The 21,198-nt window shown below is 38.8% G+C and overlaps 1 protein-coding gene across 1 annotated transcript; it reads right to left on the bottom strand.

Moving 5' to 3' along the window:
• Nucleotides 1–331: 331 nt before the first annotated feature.
• On the bottom strand, nucleotides 332–20,816 carry RNF103 (ring finger protein 103). Its single transcript, XM_010368747.2, has 4 exons — nucleotides 19,611–20,816; nucleotides 17,287–17,426; nucleotides 9,151–9,266; nucleotides 332–2,350 (listed from the first exon to the last, which is right to left on the bottom strand). The coding sequence occupies exons 1-4, from the start codon at nucleotides 19,834–19,836 to the stop codon at nucleotides 775–777; spliced, it is 2,058 nt and encodes a 685-aa protein (XP_010367049.1). The 5' UTR covers nucleotides 19,837–20,816; the 3' UTR covers nucleotides 332–774.
• Nucleotides 20,817–21,198: the final 382 nt, after the last annotated feature.

Below are 21,198 nucleotides of genomic sequence, written 5' to 3'. Positions count from 1 at the left end.
AGCTTTAAAAACTTTCAAAAGTAGAAGTCAGAAAAAACATAATTTATGCATGGCTAATATGCTACAGTTGATTTTATTTAGATGAATGTGCTAAGTACTAATAAATTATTTAGTACTTTTTCAAAAGCCCACCATGAAATTCTTTCCCATCAAAGCTAACCAAGCTAAAAGGTGAACTGTCACTTCCAGCAAGTGCCAGCAACATTTTGTCTTCCTCCCCAACATGAGTCAAGAATCATGTTTGATCTACCTGTGAAATTAACAAACCAGCAAAACACCTATATCATTCAGCCACCTTATCAAAAAAAATTTAACATTGGAAAATCTGTAATCTTCTGGTTTTAAAATAATTTATTTCATAGGTCTGTTTTAATTTCATGTCTCACAGCATACATTATTTAACCAAGAGGTGTTGGACAGAGATTGTAAAAAGGGAGGAAACATTTAGGATAAGAAACCGGCTCAATTCCATTAGAATTTGATCCTATCTTGTAAAGTCTTGCTAGGATAAATTTCTATCATACTTCTTTTGTGCTTACAAAAAACATTAACTTCTGAATTTCCAATGTTGTAAATAAAACATTTTACAATTAAGTATGCATTCAATTAACACACAAGGCAACCAAATAAATTCTGCCATCAACATTAGCATAATGTGTATTTCCTGTCACTGCACTAACATTAAACAACTTCAAACCACAAAAACATTGTGACTAACATTAAAAAGGCAAGCTGTAAGATACTCAAAGCTTATAAAGGACAAATTGCACATGGTTAAGATGGGACATCATTCGACAAGGGCTGGTGTTGTGCATATGGCTGCTTTTTTTTATAAGAAGGCCACCGGCAAACAGGGCAACAATGTCGGCCCCCAGCCAACCACATCACAATGCAATTCTGATGAAACACATGACCACAAGGCAACCCCATTAGCAAACATCCATTTTCAAAATTCTCTAGGCAAACAACACATTCAGTACAGTGCAGCATATCAGCAGGCCAAGTTAACCAATCAGGTTCCATATCTTCATTAGCATTATATGATCCATATGACCTCCCCTTCCTTTCATATGGGCTGGTCTGACAATATTTATTGGCACATGAACAAGCCTCAGCATCACAGTGACTTGTTCTTCCTGGAGAATTGTGAAGTACGCTTTGCTTATCTTCAAATACTTCCTTCTCACTGCTCAAAGTGTCTGTGTTCTCACTTTCTGAGTCATTTTCAGTATCTTGAGACCCCTCTGACACTTCCTCTTCAGACTGGACTCCAAGACATTTAAATCGCCACATTGGTAAGTTTTTAATATAATCAGTTGGTATCAGAGGGTGAAGCCAAAGGTCAGGAAAAGCTAAGCGCTCTAAGAATAAGTCAGGGTCTTCGTCCCAATCAGATTCTACAGGAAAGTTCTGAAAAGAAGCAATCGGGTGGAAGAGGTAGCTGGTGTACCAGTCCCACAGACTTGATAGCCATTCTAAGTTATTGGCATTGACTTCATCATTGTTGTTGTTGCGCCTTCTCTTCTTCTCAAAGTAATCAATTAGTAAACCATGTCCAAGGTATGTACTGAGAAACAGGGCTGGGTGTGAAGAGTAAAACATCCAGTCTGCCCTTACCCATGAAGCCAGTGTGGTTGTATTGGAATATCTCAACAATTTTAAGCTATATTCATAAAAGCTATCTAAGTAAGGTAGCTGTAAAAAGCCCAACACAGGTAGCCAGGAAATAATTAATAGAGAATTATATGTCCCTAAAGTGCTTATGAGAACCACAAATCGCTTGATGGTAGCTCCTTGTGTAATAAATAAGTCCATCCAAGCCATAAGATTAACTAGAACCAAGCTCAAAACAAACAGATCATTTACCTCAGGTTGTAATGAGCGCAAAAATGAATCCATGGCCTGAAGGGATATAAATTCGCCTGTGTGGTTTCCATATCTGTAAATTCCTTCAGGAGTTCTAAGTATGTATGACGGCATATTATATATGCCAATATCTGTCATATAACTCTTGTTGTCCCAATTTTCTACATTAACAAAAATAAACTCAACTCTTCCAGTAAACTTTATACTTAGTGCAGAGAAGAAAGCTGGGGGCTGGTCAAGGTTTGCAAATAGGTATATTTTTAACCAATACTGATCACTTTTATTCCATTCTTCTTTCAAATGTTCAGCATTATAAATGGTTTTGATCCGAGAAGCTGCATGAGCAGTTATCCATTTAAAAATGTGCTCTACTTCAATCTTGCGTCCACTGTATTCCTTAAGCATGACTTTCCCTTTTGAAGTACTTGTTTGTGGAACAGACATAATGAGTGTGGATCGGACCCAGCCTCTTCTCCTGCAATATCTATAAGAGAGGAAACTGTAAGTAAGCAGCTAGGCTGTAATGCAATCAATTTATCTTCCCCGATAAATTTCTTTAGCACCTGTTCCCAAAACCAAATAATCTCCAAATAATCAAAAAGTAGTACCACTACTTGGCAGCTGTGAAAAGCAAGCTCTGTTTTTCTAGTTTGTTTTGTATTTCTATGTTTCTTTTTTTTTTTTTTAATAAAGTGTATCTTGAAAAGCCTGATTCAAAGGAATCAGCAATTACTTCAGCATCTCTTATGTACCTACAACTGCGTTATGTGCTAAGATCCAGAAGATAAGAATAATTCATGCTCAGAAGGAATTTAAAATCCTATTAAGGAGACAAAAGAGAGATAAAACTATATATTCTGTTGCTAAATAATGCAAAAGAAGTTCAAAGTTTGGGATGGTGCAGATTTCATGAATGGTTCAGGAATTGAACTAGGTCTTGAAGGATGGTTAGAATCCAGATGGGTGGAGAAAAGAGAAGAAAACAGATTATCCTAAGGCTGAGTCATTGGTTTGGTACAAGCTCCTTGAGGGTAGCAGTCATGCTGACTCATTTAATTAACAACTACCACAATGCCTGACTGCTACAAAGTAATCTGAACAAAAGCCAACCAAGAAAAGAGCAACTGCAAGCCCCATATATGTTTGTATTCTCTTATTTCTTCAATGAAGATCATGAAGAGGAGTGAGGAAACAAAAACAGGAAGTATTTAGATTAAGAGGTTCACTTCAAGAATGATCCCCATTTTACAGCAGAGTATATTCAGAAGAATTTAACTAAAATTCAATCATTCGTTTACTAGATTTATCTAGTAGGGTCAGGACTGTCTTCCTTTTGGAAACCTGTCTATTGACAGGTTCTTGCTAGGAGACTTGTGACATCCATCTCCCCTTAGAAAACTAGGTAATGAGAGAAAAGAAATATTAAAAAATGAAAGCAGGCTGGGCGCAGTGGCTCACACCTGTAATCCCAGCACTTTGGGAGGCCAAGGTCAGGAGATTGAGACTATCCTGGCCAACATGGTGAAACCCCATCTCTACTGAAAATACAAAAATTAGCTGGCATGGCAATCGCGCGCCTGTAATCCCAGCTACTTGGGAGGCTGAGGCAGAAGAACTGCTTGAACCTGGGAGGCAGAGGTTGCAGCGAGCTGCGATCACGCCACTGGCACACTCCAGCCTGGGCGACAGAGCAAGACTTTGTCTCAAAAAAAAAAAAAAAAAAAAAAGAAAAATGAAAACAGCTGTTGTATCCCAGTAAAGAGATTGTAAGTGAAAATATTTTCCTTTTGTTTTTTATTTTTAAATTTTTAGTTATTTTATTTAAGAGACAGGGTCTTTCCCTGTCACCTAGGCTGGAGTGCACTGATGCAATCACAGTTCATTGTAGTCTTGAACTCCTGGGCTCAAGCAATTCTCCTGACTCAGCCTCCTTGAGTAGCTAGGACCATATATGCATGCCACCATCCCAGGCTAAGTTTTAAAATAATTTTTTGTAGAGATGGGCCTCATTATGTTGCCCAGGCTGCCTTTTGTTTTTAGTTTTAGCTCGTTTTAGTTTCTTTTTTCATGTACCACACAGAAGAGTTAATCTTTCGTTTTTAGAAAGTACTTTTTTTTCCCAAAACCTACCATGTGAAATTTTTAAGTAAAATTTACCTCAATAAAATTGTAAAAAAAGACAATCTACCACATGGATACGTTTTATTTGTTACAGATTTGTATATGCATAGTAATAAATATCTGACTTCTCATTTTGCTACTCAGAATATTGATGTAAAACTCATAGATATTATGCTTTACTTAGCATGGATTATATTTTATTAAATAAGCATATTACACATGATATAATGAGATGAAGAGAGAAGAGTCTTGACGTAGGTAGCATATGGCTTTATAATGATAATATGACTAATTTTATCTCAGGGATTTTGTGATATAGTTTAAGATAAATGATGACAAGATGCTATGTTTTAAGACAAGGTTAGTGATGATTCTGGAAAACTGTCTAGGTGACTCAAAATCACAGACCGTGACTCTTAGCTTCTTGTTGAGTTGATTCACTTCCTTAATAAGACAGATTCCATTAATATCATTACTGTTTTAACTGAAATGGTCTGAAAAGTATATATTCCTACAAAATAAATATCTTCTACTCAATGCAAAATAATAATTCATTGACTGACATGAATTCTATTTTTACCCTATCCCAAAAAAGTTACAAGTCAAATGCATATGGACAATTGTCTTATTTATATCTTAAATATCTTCAAGTATCTTTAACGTTTTCATTGCACATGATATTTGTGATGACACATTTCAACTCTTGGCCATCCATTTTATCTTCCTACTGTGGCCTCTGATTTGTGTCATAAATTAAATGACAGTCTTTCTGACAGAAAACTTACTTTGTAAAATGAACAAGTTCTAAGTGCAGACATTTCTTCATATAAGAAAACAAACATATTATGTGCTTTCTTTTCAGTTCAGAGCTAAGTAAGAATTTTATCGTTCCAGATAGAATAATGTTGTATTACCTTACATCAATATAAAAACTTTTATTGCCAATTCAAATTTATTTTTTACAATCTGAATAAATTCAATGACAATACCATGAAAATATCCTCTAGTTTTTAAACTAAACCTTTTGAGTTCTCTTAGAGACCTTTTAAGATCTCTTAGAGAATTTTAAGACTAAAAATGATAGGAAACATGGCTTGTGAGTTTTGGTCTTCCAGTTGCTGATGTGGCATGCTATATTTAAAAAGAGCTAGGCTCGGTGACTTACACCTGTAATCCCAGCACTTTGGGAGGCCAGGGCAGGTGGATCACTTGAGGCCAGCAGTTTGAGACCAGTCTGGTCAACATGGTGAAACCCTGTCTCTACTATACAAAAACTAGCTGGGCATGGTGGCGTGGACCTGTAATCCCAGCTATTTGGGAGGCTGAGACATGAGAATCGCCTGAACCCAGTAGGCTGAGGTTGCAGTGAGCTGAGATCGTGCCGCTGCAGTCCAGCCTGGGCAATACAGTGAGACTCCATCTCAAAAAAAAAAAAAAAAAAAAAAAAAAAAAGAAAGAAAGAAAAAGAAACCTTAACATTTCTGTTTATGTATGCTGTTTTTTCAGACAAGGTCAGTGGCCTCCTTGGCTTTCCTGGCTCTCTCTGCAATCCCTTCTCTTCTCCTTCCCCATTTTTTCCACAGGCCACCATCCCTGACACTCTTGCCATAAGGCTTCCTGTTTACCACTCACCTCCTGCAATTCCCATGTCCTCTATCTTCTCTTTACCAACCCCCATCTCCCCAACCCTAACCACACACATCATTACCACCTCATCTCCTATTTTCTCAAAAAAATTACAGAGTATGAACCTCATAGGAAAAGCTCTCCGAAATCGATCTGTTGGTTAGGGAATGAGAAGAAATAGAGCCAGGCAAGGCCACTCCTTTTGGGTATATGGGGAAAGAAATTAAAGTTGCTACAACTAGACAGCGTCAGAAGCTGCTCTGAAGTGGTAGTCCTGAATGTTCTTAAGGGAGCTGCTCTGGTTTGGTTACGGTTTGTCTGTCCCCACCAAACCTCATGTTGACATTTTCTTCCCAGTGTGGCAGTGTTGAGAGGTGGGGCCTAGTGGGAGGTGTCTGGGTCATGGAGGCGGATCCCTCATGAATACTTAGTGCTGCTCTCAAGTTAGTGAGTGCTAGCTCTGGCAAGACTGAATTGCAGTGGGTTGACATAAAGCCACATGCCCTTCACATGTGGTCACTTCCCCTTTGACCTTCTCTACCATGTTCTGGCAGCACAGAAGCCTCATTAGAAGCTGAGCAGATGCTGGCACCATGCTTCTTATACAGCCTGCAGAACAGTGAGCTAAATAAATCTATTTTCTTTATAAATTACTCAGCCTCAGGTTTTTTTTTTTTTTTTTTTTTTTTGAGACAGAGTCTCGCTCTTGTCACCCAGGCTTGGAGTGCAGTGGTGCAATCTCAGCTCCCTGCAACCTGCACCTCCTGAGTTCAAGCGATTCTCTTGCCTCAGCCTCCCGAGTAGCTGGGACTACAGGCACCCACAACCAAGCCCGGCTAATTTTTGTATTTTTAGTAGAGATGAGGTTTCACCATGTTGGCCAGGCTGGTCTTGAACTCCTCACCTCCGGTGATCCACCCGCCTTGGTCTCCCAAAGTGCTGGGATTACAGGCATGAGCCACCACTCAGCCTCAGATATTCTTATACAGCAACACAAAACAGACTAAGGCAAGAGCTAAACAGGTAAGGAAAGTATAGCTCTACAGTGGTACCAGCATATTGAAGTCAGCTGCCCAGAGGCCACCCCAGAGAAGGGACTACAGTCAAAGAATGCAGCACAGACTTTTGGTATTTTTAAAACTCCAAAATCAAGATGATGACTCAATTACTCAAAATATGTGATTAAAACACTTCCTGAATAACACTATTCTCTGCCCACTTATACCCTGCATTGAAATTCTGAACATTCTTTTCTGTATCTCTAAATTTTGTTCTTCTCTATCTCCATAGTCATCAAAAGAAGAAAAAAATGACCCTGACTAAGCATAGCTTCTATGGCAAGAACAGTTCTTATTCCAGTTGGAGGACTTTCCAAATGAGGAGTCATGGACACATTATTGGAACTGGTACAAGTCACTGTGCAACAAAATCATTTTCTGATGAAGTTGATTAGAAGTACTTTTTTTAAATAACAAAAACTATAGCTACAATCAACAAAAAAGCAAAAAGTTACTCAAAAAAAAAAACATTGCTTCAATTGTAGATAAGAGCTAGGATTATTTGAAGATGAAGGATTTAGAGAAAACCATCTGGAGCTAGGTTATATGTATCTCTTCACCATTTCTCAGCTAATACAGAATCAGAGCTTTTTAAAAGAAGAGCTAAACAAATTTGCACTAAAATCCACTAGACTGAATTATGACACTTCTGATGCACTCTGATTTATAAGATTATGATCTGTCTGCCCCCACCTAATCATTCTTTCAGTTTTTCATATTTAACAGATTATTTTTACTTTGTGTTTTTGAATTCTTTATTATCTAATAACATTAGACTTTAATTAATGTATTCAACTTTATATAGTTTTAAAATGTGTTTTTATTTGATGTTTTCTAATATATTTATAAACTATAATGTTTGAAATATATTATTTAGTTCCATTGAGTTTTTAAAAATACATTAAGTATTTTAAAAGAAGATAGTGATATGAATACTGACTTTTGACATAAATTTAAAAATCTAAATATCAGCATTATCATTTGTTCTAGTATTGTAAAAATCAGTGAGGGAGACAAAGACCTTTCACTTAGACTCTATTTGGAAATGATGGAATCAGATCAAATCCTAAGTCTTTGGTAAATGATGGATGGAGATCAGAATGATTTCCTTTTCAAAAGAGCATTAAGACTTAAGCTATCTTGGACATTTCAACAAAAAGTCAATGGGATGTGATTAAGATTCTGTGGTTACCAGCCTGGCAACACAGCAAGACCCCATCTCTAAAAAAAAAATAAAAATTAGCCAGGTGTGGTGATGCATGCATATAGTCCCAGCTACTTGGGATGCTAAGGTGGGAAGATCACTTGAGCCACTCCATCAGTTGGAGGTTGCAGTGAGCTATGATCACACCACTGCACTCCAGCCTGAGTCACAGAGCCAAATCCTGTCTCAAGAAAAGAAAAGAAAAAAAGACTCTGTGGTGAAGATGAGCATGAGAGCTTTGCAGGTAGATGAGGAGACTAAATGTGAGTTAAGAGATGCAGGAACTTCCCTCCTATTCCCAACTCTTAGGGGAACTCTACCATCGATCTCACCTTATATTACTAGCAGGCAAAACAGGGGTTCTAAGCAGAAGAGAAGTAAATGTAAGGCTAAGGAAAGGAGGTATAGTCATGGTTTAGGAGAGTTTTCTACAACCAATGGGTTGCCCATTACGGCTAACACATATAAAGGATGTAAGTCAGGCATATCTACCTACGTTAGAAACTAGCTAATATTGTGGGGTTTTTGACATATATATATATGCCTCCTCGTCCACACAAAACAAAAACATGCTGTACATGCTAATCTTTCATTAAATATTCACCAAATGGAAAATTAAATGAATGAATGAGTCTAAGTTATAACTTGTTAGCATGAGAAATGGAAAAAAAAAAGGCATTTCAAAGAAGAAATAATGGAATAATAAAACAAGAAATAATGTGACAGACTGAATACTGGAAATGATGACAAAAAAACAAAACATAAACAAAAACACCTCTGAGGATTCTTATTTGAGAAAATGGGGGGAAAACCAGCGAAGGACAGAAAAAAAGAAAGGTAGAAGGATACATGGATGATTAAAGAAAAAGAGAATGAATCTGATTTCAGATACTAGGTTTCAGGGAAAAGAAAATATCTAGGGATACTTGCAGAGCCAATGGAAATAAGCAAAGAAATGCAAACTAGAGGTCAGAATGATAGAAGAAGATTTAGATCAGCACAGAGATATCACCTAAAGCCATGAAAAAACACAGAAGAGCCAAAGAAAGGGACAGGGAGAGAGAGGGAGATAGAAAAGACAGAGACAGACCTTAGAGTAAAAGTAATTAACTGCCAGTTTATTAAAAACTATTAATCAAGCACCTGTGTAACTAAGAGTGTGCTACACATTATAATAAGCTTTCAGTTCAAGCAGGCTTCTAGTATCATTGTCCTTTTCAAACAAGAAAGATGCTGGTCAGGACTCAAATTCTAAGAATTGCCTAATCAACTTACCTGGGATCACTGGAACAGTTAAATGTGCCTGTACGTATTCCAAATCTTGACACCTTTTTAACCATTTTCTCCCAGTGAATTTTGCCCACTAAGGGACTTCTGTCATTTGCTATGACCTATTCCCAAAAAAAGAGAAAAAGGAACTTGAATTACCTAAAATGGAGTCAAACCAACCATTTATATCAACAATATAATTTCACTTAAAAAAAAGATATTCTGTTCCCAGTTATTGTTTACTGTATCATCACATTATCATTACAATTGTTATAGAAGGAGCAACTATCCAATAGGAAAAAAGACTTAAAACACTGAAAAGTAAATTAAACTCTCCCACACTCTGTGGCAGTTACAAAGAGAGTTAGGGAGTCAAAACTGTATTAAAAAGCTAGCCATGTTCTCCACAACGTGGCCTCTTCTCTCTAATTAAGTTACACAGAAAGAAAATGGCCCTTGGAATAATTTCTCTTTGATCTGAAAAGAAAATTTTAAACAATAATCCAAATAAAGCTTACTAAAAATTATCACATGTAGGTTCAACAAGTTCAAATTTCACTGTTTAAAAAGTATAATTATGGAGCCAAGAGTCAAACACATGTTTTCTATTAAAGGATGTTTTGACTAAACCAATAAATACTACTACTTCTAAGCTTTTTGCTTAACAATCATGAATGGCTCTAACATACAAAAATAATTACCATAATGAATTTTACATTATTGAACTTGTACTTCAAATTTGCAAGAGCTTTCAAACACAATTAGGATTAGGAAAAGAAAAAGAATCTTAAGAAAAGAAAAGGAGGCCAGGTGTGGTGGCTCACGCCTGTAATCCCATGTTGGGAGGCCGAGGCAGGTGCATCACTTGAGTCCAGGAGTTCAAGACCAGCCTGGCCAACATGGCAAAACCCCGTCTCTACTAGAAATACAAAAATTAGCCAGGCGTGGTGGCAGGCACCTGTAGTCCCAGCTGCTCAGAAGGCTGAGGCATGAGAATCACTTGAACCTGCAAAGTGGAGGTTGCAGTGAGTAGAGATTGTGCCACTGCAATCCAGCCTGGGTGACAGAGCAAGACCTTCAAAATATGTTAAGACTTCTCTTATAAATGTCAGCCTTTCTAATCATTAATACCTTTCTCTTTATCTCCTAATCTTCCTGCCTTTAATGAAGGCAGAATTTCAATGCAGATACCAGTAAAAACCAAAAAACATTAAAAACAAGACCATAAAAAATAACTAAATGGGAAGTTAAAGGAAAGCCAAAAATGTCTAAAGTCATCATGAAACCATCTGTTTAAGTCCAGGGTATATAGGCCAATTTTATTTTCATAAATGTTATATTACTGATACTATACAATTCAAAATTACAACATAATACTCTGGGGACCTCTAATCTTTCTGGGAGGAAGGACCATTTTCACACTCACAAAGCCTCCAGGAAGTGAAGTTGCAGGTAGGTGAGTAAAATGAGTGCTGACAGTCAACTCCTTGGGAGATACAAGAGGTGGTGCAGCCACCTCATCTGTGGTCTCTCTGCTAGAACGTCTAACAAATGTCAGAGGGCAGCAGAAGAGACAGCACATGGTGATGACAAGTGACTTGAAGTGCCAAATAACCCGTGACATTCCACTACCATCCTCATACTTACCAAGACACACATGCATACATAACACCTTATCACATAAGCCTGAGGCTTAATGAATACATATACACAATTTAGGGCATTAGGCAAATGGTTTTGATATTACTTTTTTTTTTTTTTAAGGGACAGGGTGTCACTCTGTTCCCCAGGCTGAAGTGCAGTCACTCAATCATGGCTCATTGCAGCCTCAAATACCTGGCCTCAAGTGATCCTCCTGCCTTGGCCTCCCAAGTGTTGGAATTCTAGGCATGAACCTCTGCACCCAACCATGGTTTTGATATACTTTTTAATGAAAATAAGTGGTCTTATTGAGGCAGATACAATTTATTCAAATACTCAGACAGTTGAAGTAACCAGGAAGAAGGCAATCTGGGGGACATGGACTTAATAGGTGAAAGCTCTTTTGAAGGATGCTTACACCAGTTACCCTACCCAGTAAGTCCCTAGCTTTTACATTTTTCTCTGGCCCCAAAGTACTTTATAAGTTTTACCTAGGAGGCCGGACGCGGTGGCTCACGCCTTTAATCCCAGCACTTTTGGAGGCCGAGGTGGGTGGATCATTTGAGGTCAGGAGTTCAAGACCAGCCTGGCCAACATAGCAAAACCCCACCTCTATTGAAAAAACAAAAATTAGCCAGGCGTGGTGGCGCACACCTGTAATCCCAGCTACTTGGGAGGTTGAGGCAGGAGAATCACTTGAACCTGGGAAGCAGAGGTTGCAGTGAGCCGAGATTGTGCCACTGTACTCCAGCCTGGGTAACAGAGCAAGACTCCATCTCAAAAAAAAAAAAAAAAAAAAAAAAAAAGAAAGAAAAAAAGGTTGTACCTAGAAAATCAGGAAGATCAAACAAAGCAGACTACTGCTGCCTCTTTTCTTTTTTTTTATTTTTATTGCTACCACTCAAGAGTCAATCTGGTAGTTCTTTTGGTCAACTAATCAAAGATACGTTTAATTTATTTTTCAGATTCCTTAGGAAGATTAAGAAGTATGTGTGCAAGCATACTACCATACTCTTTACTGTTTGCCCTCTTTCAAAAATAACTCACTTTTCAGGCATTATCCCATTTCTTGATCAAGGTTGCAAATAACTCAAACAGTTCAGGTCTGTGTGCAGAATGACACTGCTCCAAGGAGTTTAGAGGTTGCCTCGCCAGTGTAAATATTTAGTTCCTAAGTCTGGAGGCAGCTTTCAGTGAAGACCCTGTTCACTGCACAGGTATCTTTGAGACATGTGATAAGAGCTCCAAAGTTAGGAAAAGAAGGAGGAATGAGAGGGGTTCTTCCCAGGTATGGCCTGGTTCCAGCAGAGATAGCAGAAGTGAGTGAAAAGAGTTGGGAACATACTTGTACCTGGGGCAGGTACAAGACAATGTTCAATGCCAGGGCCTTATTTATTCAGCAACCTGTTCTAGCATTTGTTTTTGAAGAGTTTAAGGATCCCTGACTGAGCTACACAAAAATGAAAAATCTTGTAGGCATTGCATGAAAGCATTTTATATTACTTTACAGCTATATTTATGCAATTAAAAATTTGTCCAATGTCCTATATAGTTATATAATTCAACTGAAGGTTTAGCATAAATTAAATCTGGTGGAGTTTAAATTAACCAACCACTATAAAAATGCGAATATTTTCACAAAATAACTAATCTAGCTGAGTCACAGAGCACAAAAAATATTCTCAGCCTAATATATATATATGCCTTATATATTATGTATTTTATATATATATATACACACACACACACACAAACACACACACTATGTCATACCAGTAAGAGTCCCCAATTTATAGCTCATATCCTAGAAGTATGCATGATGATTCTGAGTAGCATTCATATGGCTGGTCTCATTAAAAGGAGAGACATTTTCCTCAGCAGCTCAGGAAGGAACACTGTATGTGGGGAACATTTTCAAAGACTAGAAGTACAGCTTGAGTTCCAGGTCTGGAACAGACCTGGCAACACAGGCTAGAAGTGAAACAATCTTTCCATTCCCTTTCCCAGGATATCTGCCTCTGGCATCCCCACACTTGCTCACCACTGTGGTCCCTGCAGCTAATATAGTGCCCAGCTCATATGGGTGCTCAATAACTATTTATGTCAAACTGAACAATTTCAGCTTCTTACAGTTTAATAACTCATTCTTCTAGTTCTGATTACACAGAGTCTCTAAAGGAAAGACTCTTAAGCTTCTGAGTTCTGTTATAATCAACGTCCCTTCCCCAGCAACCTGTACCAAGATGTTTTCTGGACAAACAGTGGCATAAATAGTACTCTGCTAAGCAACTGCATATTAATGTTCTTGACCGCAGTCAGACATAAAGATGTCTAATTCAGTGCATTTTAAAATGCCCATTATTTAGAGGTGAGGTTTATCACTGATCAAACCATGTGGCATACCCCTTTTAATATTGTTAATCTCCATATAATAACATCCAGGTTTAGTTAAGTAACATAACTCCCTGGAACAATAAGAGCATTGTGCTATGATATTTTCTGCATTCTCAGTATTTCATTATAATAGGGAGTCTCTACTTTCAAAATCATAAGGCAACCCAGTATATACATGCAAACTATATAAAATCATTAAGAGTAAGGACAAGTGATTGACAAAAACAAAACAGTGGTCTTTTAATTTTTTGTATTCTTTATGAATTTATAAAATTTTTTTTACCACTACAAAATATAAGATAAAGTGGCTTGCTATGTGTTTCACCTCCATAGTAGCGTCAAGAAAGAAATACGTAATTTAGAATCTCCTCGAACAAAACTATTGTCTAGGAGCAAAGATAAACAAGTTTAAAATCAGCTATTAACTCTTGTAAGCCAAACAGGAAATATATTGATGTAATACTTCAGTAAATATTGACCCAAAGCTTTATTTTAAATCATACGATGCTTCTCACTGCTACAATTCCAGTGACTTTAAATTCTGTATGATGTAACACAGCCAGTAGGCAACAAATATGTCCTTCTTTGAACTATGACAAAAGTCAAAACAGAGAAATAGAAATGTTAAGAGGAGGATAAATCCATAAAACCCATAAATTATGCTAACTTCTCCACCTCAGAAGCCTATCTAATGTGCCATCTGCCTCTCTGACTAAGGGTCTTTTGAAAGAAAAGTAACCATCTTCTATTTGTAATGCTATGAAGACTGGGGCCAAAGAATCCACAAAACTGTTAAATGAATAGCTAATGAAAGATATGAGCTTGGGTTAGGAACAAAGGAGAAAAACAACGTTAGAAATAACTTAGAAAAAAGAGCACTTGGTTCTTCATGTATATCACAGTGTGTCATTGGTAAAGATGTCATACGTATGTTGCTACCTTGAAAACTAAAATTAATTCTGTTCACGTTACAGAGACTATATTGTAAAATGGACCTGGAAAAGCTTGAAAATGTGAAGAGGATTGAACTGGCTGGCATCTGTGCATCTTCATCTATGAAAACACTCCTCATAGACTTAAAACAAATGACAGAGAACAAATTAGTCAGCTTCTTCTAAAATACAGTGGTCTCCCCTTATCCTCAGTTTCACTTTCTGCAGTCAACTGCAGTCTGAAAATGCTACATACAATTAGATATTCGGAGAGAGAGACACCACATTTACATAAATGTTATTTCAGTATATTGTTATAATTGTTCTATTTTTATCATTAGTTGTTGTTGTTACTGTGCCTAACTTACACATTAAACTTTATCACAGGTATGTATGTATAGGAAAAAACATAGATTATATAGGATTTGGTACTATCCATGGTTTCAGGCATCCACTGGGGGTCTTGGAACGTATCCCCCTCAGATAAGGAGGGACTACTGTAAACAGAAAATAACAACAATTCAAATTGTTAAAAACTGAATTCTTGAAAGTTATCCTTTACAATAGATTAATATATATGATCTGAGCTGAAAGAATGGCAAGCAATGGAGACATTTCTCTTCTGTTTCTAGTAGATATTTTCAATTTTAAGCATAGTTTAAAAAAAAATACAACCCTCTTTTAAGGGCTTAAACCAAGGTGGCTGTGCTGATTGGCTTAGCTGGCTAGTTCACAGTGCCACGGACAAGGTTTCAATCTCATTCTTCTCAGTTGTCCAGACAGAGATTGTTCTTTCAGACTCAGGCCAGCCATTTGACAGATGTAAGCCACTGGCCTCAAGGAACACAAGCCAGACAGTGGTGGTCAGTGCAAACCTTGAGCATCATTGGAAAAATTAAGTAGGTGTCCTACTGCATCATTTCCATATACAGAAAACCATAGAAATACATTCTATTTTTTAAGAGTTGTTTTTCAGCTATTAATACCTATGAGGTTTAAAAATATTTTCAGAGAAAAAAAATTTAGCAACTAGAATTTACAATGCTACCATTTACTATCATTATTTGTTCTTTACTTCATTTGCCACCTTACCAGAGAATTCCTTGCCACTCTCCTCTCCTTAATCTGCTCATTTTTATTCTTAGTACTTTCCACTAACTGATGTTATATTAAATATTTATTTGGTGTCTGCCTCTCCCAACTAGAATGTGAGCTACCTGACAGAGCAAGGACTTAGCTTGGTATGTGTTTCTGGTTTATCTTTAGGGCCCAGAACAGGGCCTGACACACCCACAACTGCTAAATAAACTTTTGATGAATGCTGTCACATATTTACTACAGGAGCTTAATTCATGAATATCTTTAACAGGACATCAAAAACAGTAGATCATTTATAAGCCAAGAATATACTGCTAACTACTGAACCAGAATGTATTTGTTGTCTATAGGCAGCAGCCTATATAGCAAAAGAACTCAAGATTTTTGACATGGCCCTTCCAAGTTTCAAGGGTGTGCAACATCCTCACCATTTATTTCCATGGGATCAGTCAATGTGGATGACAAACATTTAGACACTGAACGCAGGGCAGTGGGACTGGCTATTCAACTCATCCTCAGTAATAAAATCTAAAATTATCAAAACCAGTGTCTTTCTCAATCAGACTATTAGAAATAAGTACCAGAGAAAAGAAATGGAATAACAATATACTTATAAATTAAAGCTTTAAAAAAGCTACAGCTTATTTTTCAACTTCATTAACACAGAAATAAATTAAAATTTAAACAGATAATGTATGGACTACACCTATACCCTCGCATTCTCTCCCATTGCTGAACTTAAAATTACTGAATTAGATTATCTGGAAGGTAAAAGGACAAATGCAATAGGAAGGTTACAATAAAGAAAGGCCATGAATAAACAATGTCATCTCTGGAAGAATTCCCAAACCTCAACCCTTTAGCACAGAGGACTACTGTTTTATCCTTTTTAGATGTATATGTATTTATTTGAGGTCATGTACAACAGAAAAATATACCTATTCACAATCATACTGCTAGTCAGTGACAGTACCAGACCTGCAACTAAGGTCTCTGAACTCAAAGCTTTTCCTACCATATTTGCAGTCTTTACTCTCAGAAAGAAACATGAAGAAACTATTTTAATTTTCATGCCCTGAATCAAACTTTGCCTACTCCAGGGTGAAATGACAAGAGTACTGGACAAGAAATCAGAAGATCTGGGTTTCACCCTGGTTCAATATTACCAACTACTTCCATGACCTTGGGCAAGCTACTTCACCTCTCAGAGTCTCAGAAAAGGTTAGTCTGATACAATTTCCAAGCTTCAGCCATTCACAGACTACATTAATAATTTTAGCCACATTCATGCTGTTAATTTACTTGATATGTCACTTTAAGTGAATGTACAGTTTTAAAATGTAAATAACTTTAGTCCTTCCTAAGCAAAATTTATGAAATTTACATGTTAATATAATTTTTCTAATTTAAATTAAAATATGTAAACGATAATGCGTGCCCACTCGCCATAAATTACATCTTGGAAAGTATAAAATATTTTTAAGGTCCTTCATAGCTCTAAAATTCTAATATGCTAAGTAAGTCTCACAGTTTTGCTATCATAAAAACGAGGGTTAAAAAATTATAATCTCATCATCATGAGTTATGTAATGAGCACCCCCACCATTTTCCACAACAGCTTCTCTATAGTCACAAATTGGCTATTTCCCTAATAAATGATTCCTTTACTTTTACTTTAGGGTTCTTACTTACATACAAAAATTATTCAGGCCACTGAATTAAAAACTGGAGGTAACAAAAACTGAGAGAAACAGTGCAAATCACTAAATAAAAGGGATATATATGTGTATTTCTCAATTCAACAAAGGTCCAATAATTAAAATAGATTTGCTTCTGGGGATTCTAAACAAAAAGTTGACCCCCATCCCCCACTTTCTCTTTCCCACTAGTCAATTTTCATTTTCCTCAGTCTCCAAAACCTTTTTAAGAAGATACTAGAACCTCCCTAAGAGAACTGAGTTATGTGTGAGAAACAAGACACAAGTACACGGAAGTGTCACTGGCTGGTACATACTATTTTAGTAAAAATAATTTTTTTAGGGTTCTCAAAATATCAAATTATCACTGCTTTTCATACCTGAACCAGCCAGATGCCATCTTTTGTGTCTTCCACAAGCTCATAGAAGTGCATTTCACCACTGAAATTGGTACTAGAAACCGATTCGGATGCTTCTTCTTCCTTGAGAGCAGAATAGAGCTCACCCTCCATCAAGTCACCTAAAGAAAGGAAAAGAGTAACACCAATAAGGTTGCAAGAATCCTAGATTCCCAATTTCAGTAATTCCATTTTTTACACTGTTAAGAATCACATGATATTGTACTTTCATTGTATTCTATAGACAAGAGCTACTAGTAGAACCTGGATATACCCACTTAGGTGTCATACATTCAGTAAGTATATAGTAAGAACTTCCTACGTGTCAGGCAAAAGTGAACAAAATAGACAAAAATCTATCTCTTATAGAATAGGGCTTATATTTTAGTGGGGTTATCACATAATTATTAGGAAATTACCAAATTTGTACCACTCCAAAAAAGCACCACTTTATTAATTATGTAGTTTTACGTATGACACATACAGGCTTCATATACATTTTTAAACAGTATGGCTCATATGCTTACTTAAAAGATGTAGAATTGGGTTCACAGAATTTGCCATCAGCCCTGCTTAAAAGAGCAACAGGGTTTGTATGACTTGGAGGTTAGAACTTTACCCGTTAGAACAAACTTCACATTCATATACAAATTTACAGTGTAAATTTAGAGCTTGTATCATTAAACAAAAAGGAAAGGAAAACACTAAAGTCAAATTATTTTAACTTTTGCCTTAAATATTAAACAGTGAGAAACCAAGCACTGCACCATGATAGCAGCAAAACCATTCACAATAAACAATTAAATTTTTAAACAGCTATACCATGACTTTTCTGCCATAAAATGTGTGATTTGTGTCATACTGGGCTGTGCGTCTTAAAGTTTTATATGTGGACTCCTAATACATTCAATGTGCCAAGTACTTTTAGTCCCGAAAGAAGGCAATAATAAATAACTGTCAAAAGAAAAAAAAATGTGTGATCAAATTATTTTCCATAAAAAAATGATGGCTTTAGTAATTAAGACACTTCTCATCTCTAAACCAAGAGAGTTTATTTAGTAGTGATCTGTTACCCTAATTACTCCACTTCTTCCCCCTATGGTAGAAATAAGAATCACCATAAACCAGTCAGCAAACAAGGGGCAAGAATAATTCACGATTTTATATTTTCTCTAAAGAAATATTTATCACTTTTGCAGAGTGGGTTCCTCTCCTCTATCCTAACAGTGAGATATGAGTTTTATAACCCACAACCTACAAATATCCAAGTGTTAAACTGCTAGCGAGTTCATATTCTTGTCTATCATGCTACATGTCTATAGCCTACTAAAGAAGGAAAAGATTTGTCTTGTAAAAGACAGCTGACAGAAATACTTGAAACAACAAAAAAAGATAACCATCAGTTTCAGCTGCTCCCTACAGCAAGGCAGAAAGCCTTTCTCAAATTACATTCCACTTTCAGGAAGTATATCCAAACAAAGATATACTTTGTCCAGCAGTGAAAAAAAGTAATCATATTTCTCACCCAATCCTACCAAAACCCACAATTACTAAAAACACATTATTTAAGACATTGAATATTCTCTCAGCACTATTTCACTTATATTTCTCAACCCATTAAACAATGCAAGGGTGCCTGTGACACAGAAGACAAAAAAAAACTTTTTTTTTACATCCAAGATGCAAATTAAAATAATCCTAACAGAAATATAATATAAACTCGAACATGGCAAGCATTTATACAAAATGCTTGTCTTACTCAGACTTACTCTCCTTCTCAGACTTAAAGTCGGTGTACACTGTCTATATTCAAACTCATGATTTAACATTCAAATCCTAGGCCCAAGTGCCTCTGATAGTAAGTATTCCAAAGATGTGTCCCCACTCTGGGTACCTTATTATTACTATCGTGACAAATACTACTATTGATAGACAACGTTTTGGAGTTTTTCTTACGTTTTTATGAACTTCAACTGACAAATAATGCTTTCCAGTTTGTAACTAGTTCATATTCCTGAATTTTGAGAAAATCACTCAACTTAGTAAACAATGCTAAGAAGCCACACTTTAAACTGTCATTTTACGATAACCTTAAACGGATACACCAACACCCCTCCAAGTAATTTCAGCCTCCTCCTCAAAGCTGGGATCCGCATACTTGATTGTAGAAAGCTTGGACGAAGAAACCTGGGCAGCTTTAACTCTTCCAGGGAAGGCCTCACTCTGGGGGAACAGCCAGGTACCAGGAGGTACAGGTCGTCCCCTCTCCCAGGTGGAGGCGACCCTAGGGGAAGCTCGATACTTGCCTGACTTTTCCACCAGCTCCCGGACATCCTTCTTCTCAGGCAGCCCTGAGTAGCCCAACCCTCGGCACTCCAAAATGGTCTTCAGCTTCTTGAAGCTCAGGGCCACCGGATCCACCAGCTGGGTGGCAAAGATGCCAGTTTCATACCATACAATGGCCTCAAAAAACCTGGCCAGGACGAACAGGACCAGGAAATAAAGGAGCAAGAAAAAAAGCTTCAGCCACATCTTCGCTGGCGTCTCCTCTCTTTCCAGAGAGCTCGGAATACGGGAGAGAGAAGGGTCGAGGGCGTAGGCCGCAGCTCGGTGGCAGCTTGGGCGAGGGCCCCGTGTCCACGCGCGGGCCACCCGGCGCCGTCACTGGCCGGCCATCCACGACGGGGAGGAAGGTGACGGGATCTGCGCGGGTGTGAGGTGGCGACGAGGGACGCAGAGGCGCAGAGCCTCGCGCCGGGCCTCCCAGTCAAGAGGCGACAAAAATAAATGAGAAAAACTCAAAACCGCCATCCATTAAGCACCGAAAGGCGAGGGGCGCGGGGAGAGCTCGCGGGGAAGAACAAAACGAGGGACGCTTCCCTCTGCGGGGGACACTGACCCAGGTGGCGGGGTCGGCCCTCCGGTGCCGCGATCTCAAGGGGGAGGGGGAGGGACCAAAAAATAACTCAGATTCGCCCAGGAGGCGGGGATCCGGGCTGCAGGCCCCGGCCCGAGGGGCCGTGGGGGCCGGACTCCCGCGGCCGCGGGTCAGGAGGGCGCGGCGCTCTGCCGGGCCAGGCCTGGGGCCCAGCGTGTCCTGCGCGGGGAGGAGCGGCCGCCGCAGCGCCGCGCCCGAAGCCCAGGCCCCAGGTCCCGCCGACCGCCCAGGCTCCGCGAGAAGCGCGGCGGGCACGGCGGCGGCTCCACGTTAGCTCGGGCCGGCAGGCGGGCGGCGCCTCTCAGGCAGACTGGCACCGCGGCCCGGCCCAGGATGGGCGTCGCGGTTTCCGCAGAGGGAATCGGTCTCGGTGGGAAAAAAACCAATAACAGGCCCCAAGACTGCTCCTCCAGGCGGCTACCCGGCTGTCTCCCGGCCACTCAGGCCCGCCCCGCTCGGATGGGCGGCGCCGGTCGCGGCACGGGTCCCCAGCACCCCCGCCACCTCCGGAGGCCGCGGCCGTAGCCTTCACAGCCGTAGATCAGGGGCTGCCGCGGCCGGGCTGAGACACAACAACTGACGTCGCGACGAGGCGGGGCTGGGGCGGGGCCTCCAGGGCGGGTCCGCAGGGGCGGAGGGCGGGGAATTCGGGGAGCCGCGGGGCTCCCGGACTACCGAGCAAGAAGCGGGAGAGGCCGAGCCCCAGCCTGGTCCGGGCTTTCCCGCGGTGCCGAAAGTTGCCTGTCCGTGCTTTTGTTGCGTGGTCTCCTCTTTTGCCCCGCCAATGTTTAGCAATTGATTTCGTCTGAGTATTAGTCTTTGGACTGTATCACTTTGTGTATTTTCTGTAAAAATAGAGCAGTTAATTATTCTCTTAAAATCGGTAAAAATAGAAATATACGTTTTTTGATGAATCCTGGTGAAGAGGGAAGTTTTTGGCACAGTTGGTTTGAGAT

This window comes from Rhinopithecus roxellana, chromosome 17 (assembly GCF_007565055.1).
Source record: "Rhinopithecus roxellana isolate Shanxi Qingling chromosome 17, ASM756505v1, whole genome shotgun sequence".
Taxonomy (NCBI): Eukaryota; Metazoa; Chordata; class Mammalia; order Primates; family Cercopithecidae; genus Rhinopithecus; species Rhinopithecus roxellana.
The sequence above is the reverse complement of the archived record's forward strand: the minus strand, read 5'-3'. Positions and strand labels throughout refer to the sequence as shown.

What these genes read in the sequence shown, in the direction of transcription:
- RNF103 (XM_010368747.2), bottom strand. Translation starts at nt 19,836, where the DNA reads ATGTGGCTGAAGCTTTTTTTCTTGCTCCTTTATTTCCTGGTCCTGTTC. An exon ending in GGAGCTGGTGGAAAAGTCAG is followed by an intron (nt 17,427 to 19,610) that starts GCAAGTATCGAG and finishes TCCTTTCTTTAG; the next exon opens with GTGACTTGATGGAGGGTGAG. An exon ending in ATGGCATCTGGCTGGTTCAG is followed by an intron (nt 9,267 to 17,286) that starts GTATGAAAAGCA and finishes TTTTGGGAATAG; the next exon opens with GTCATAGCAAATGACAGAAG.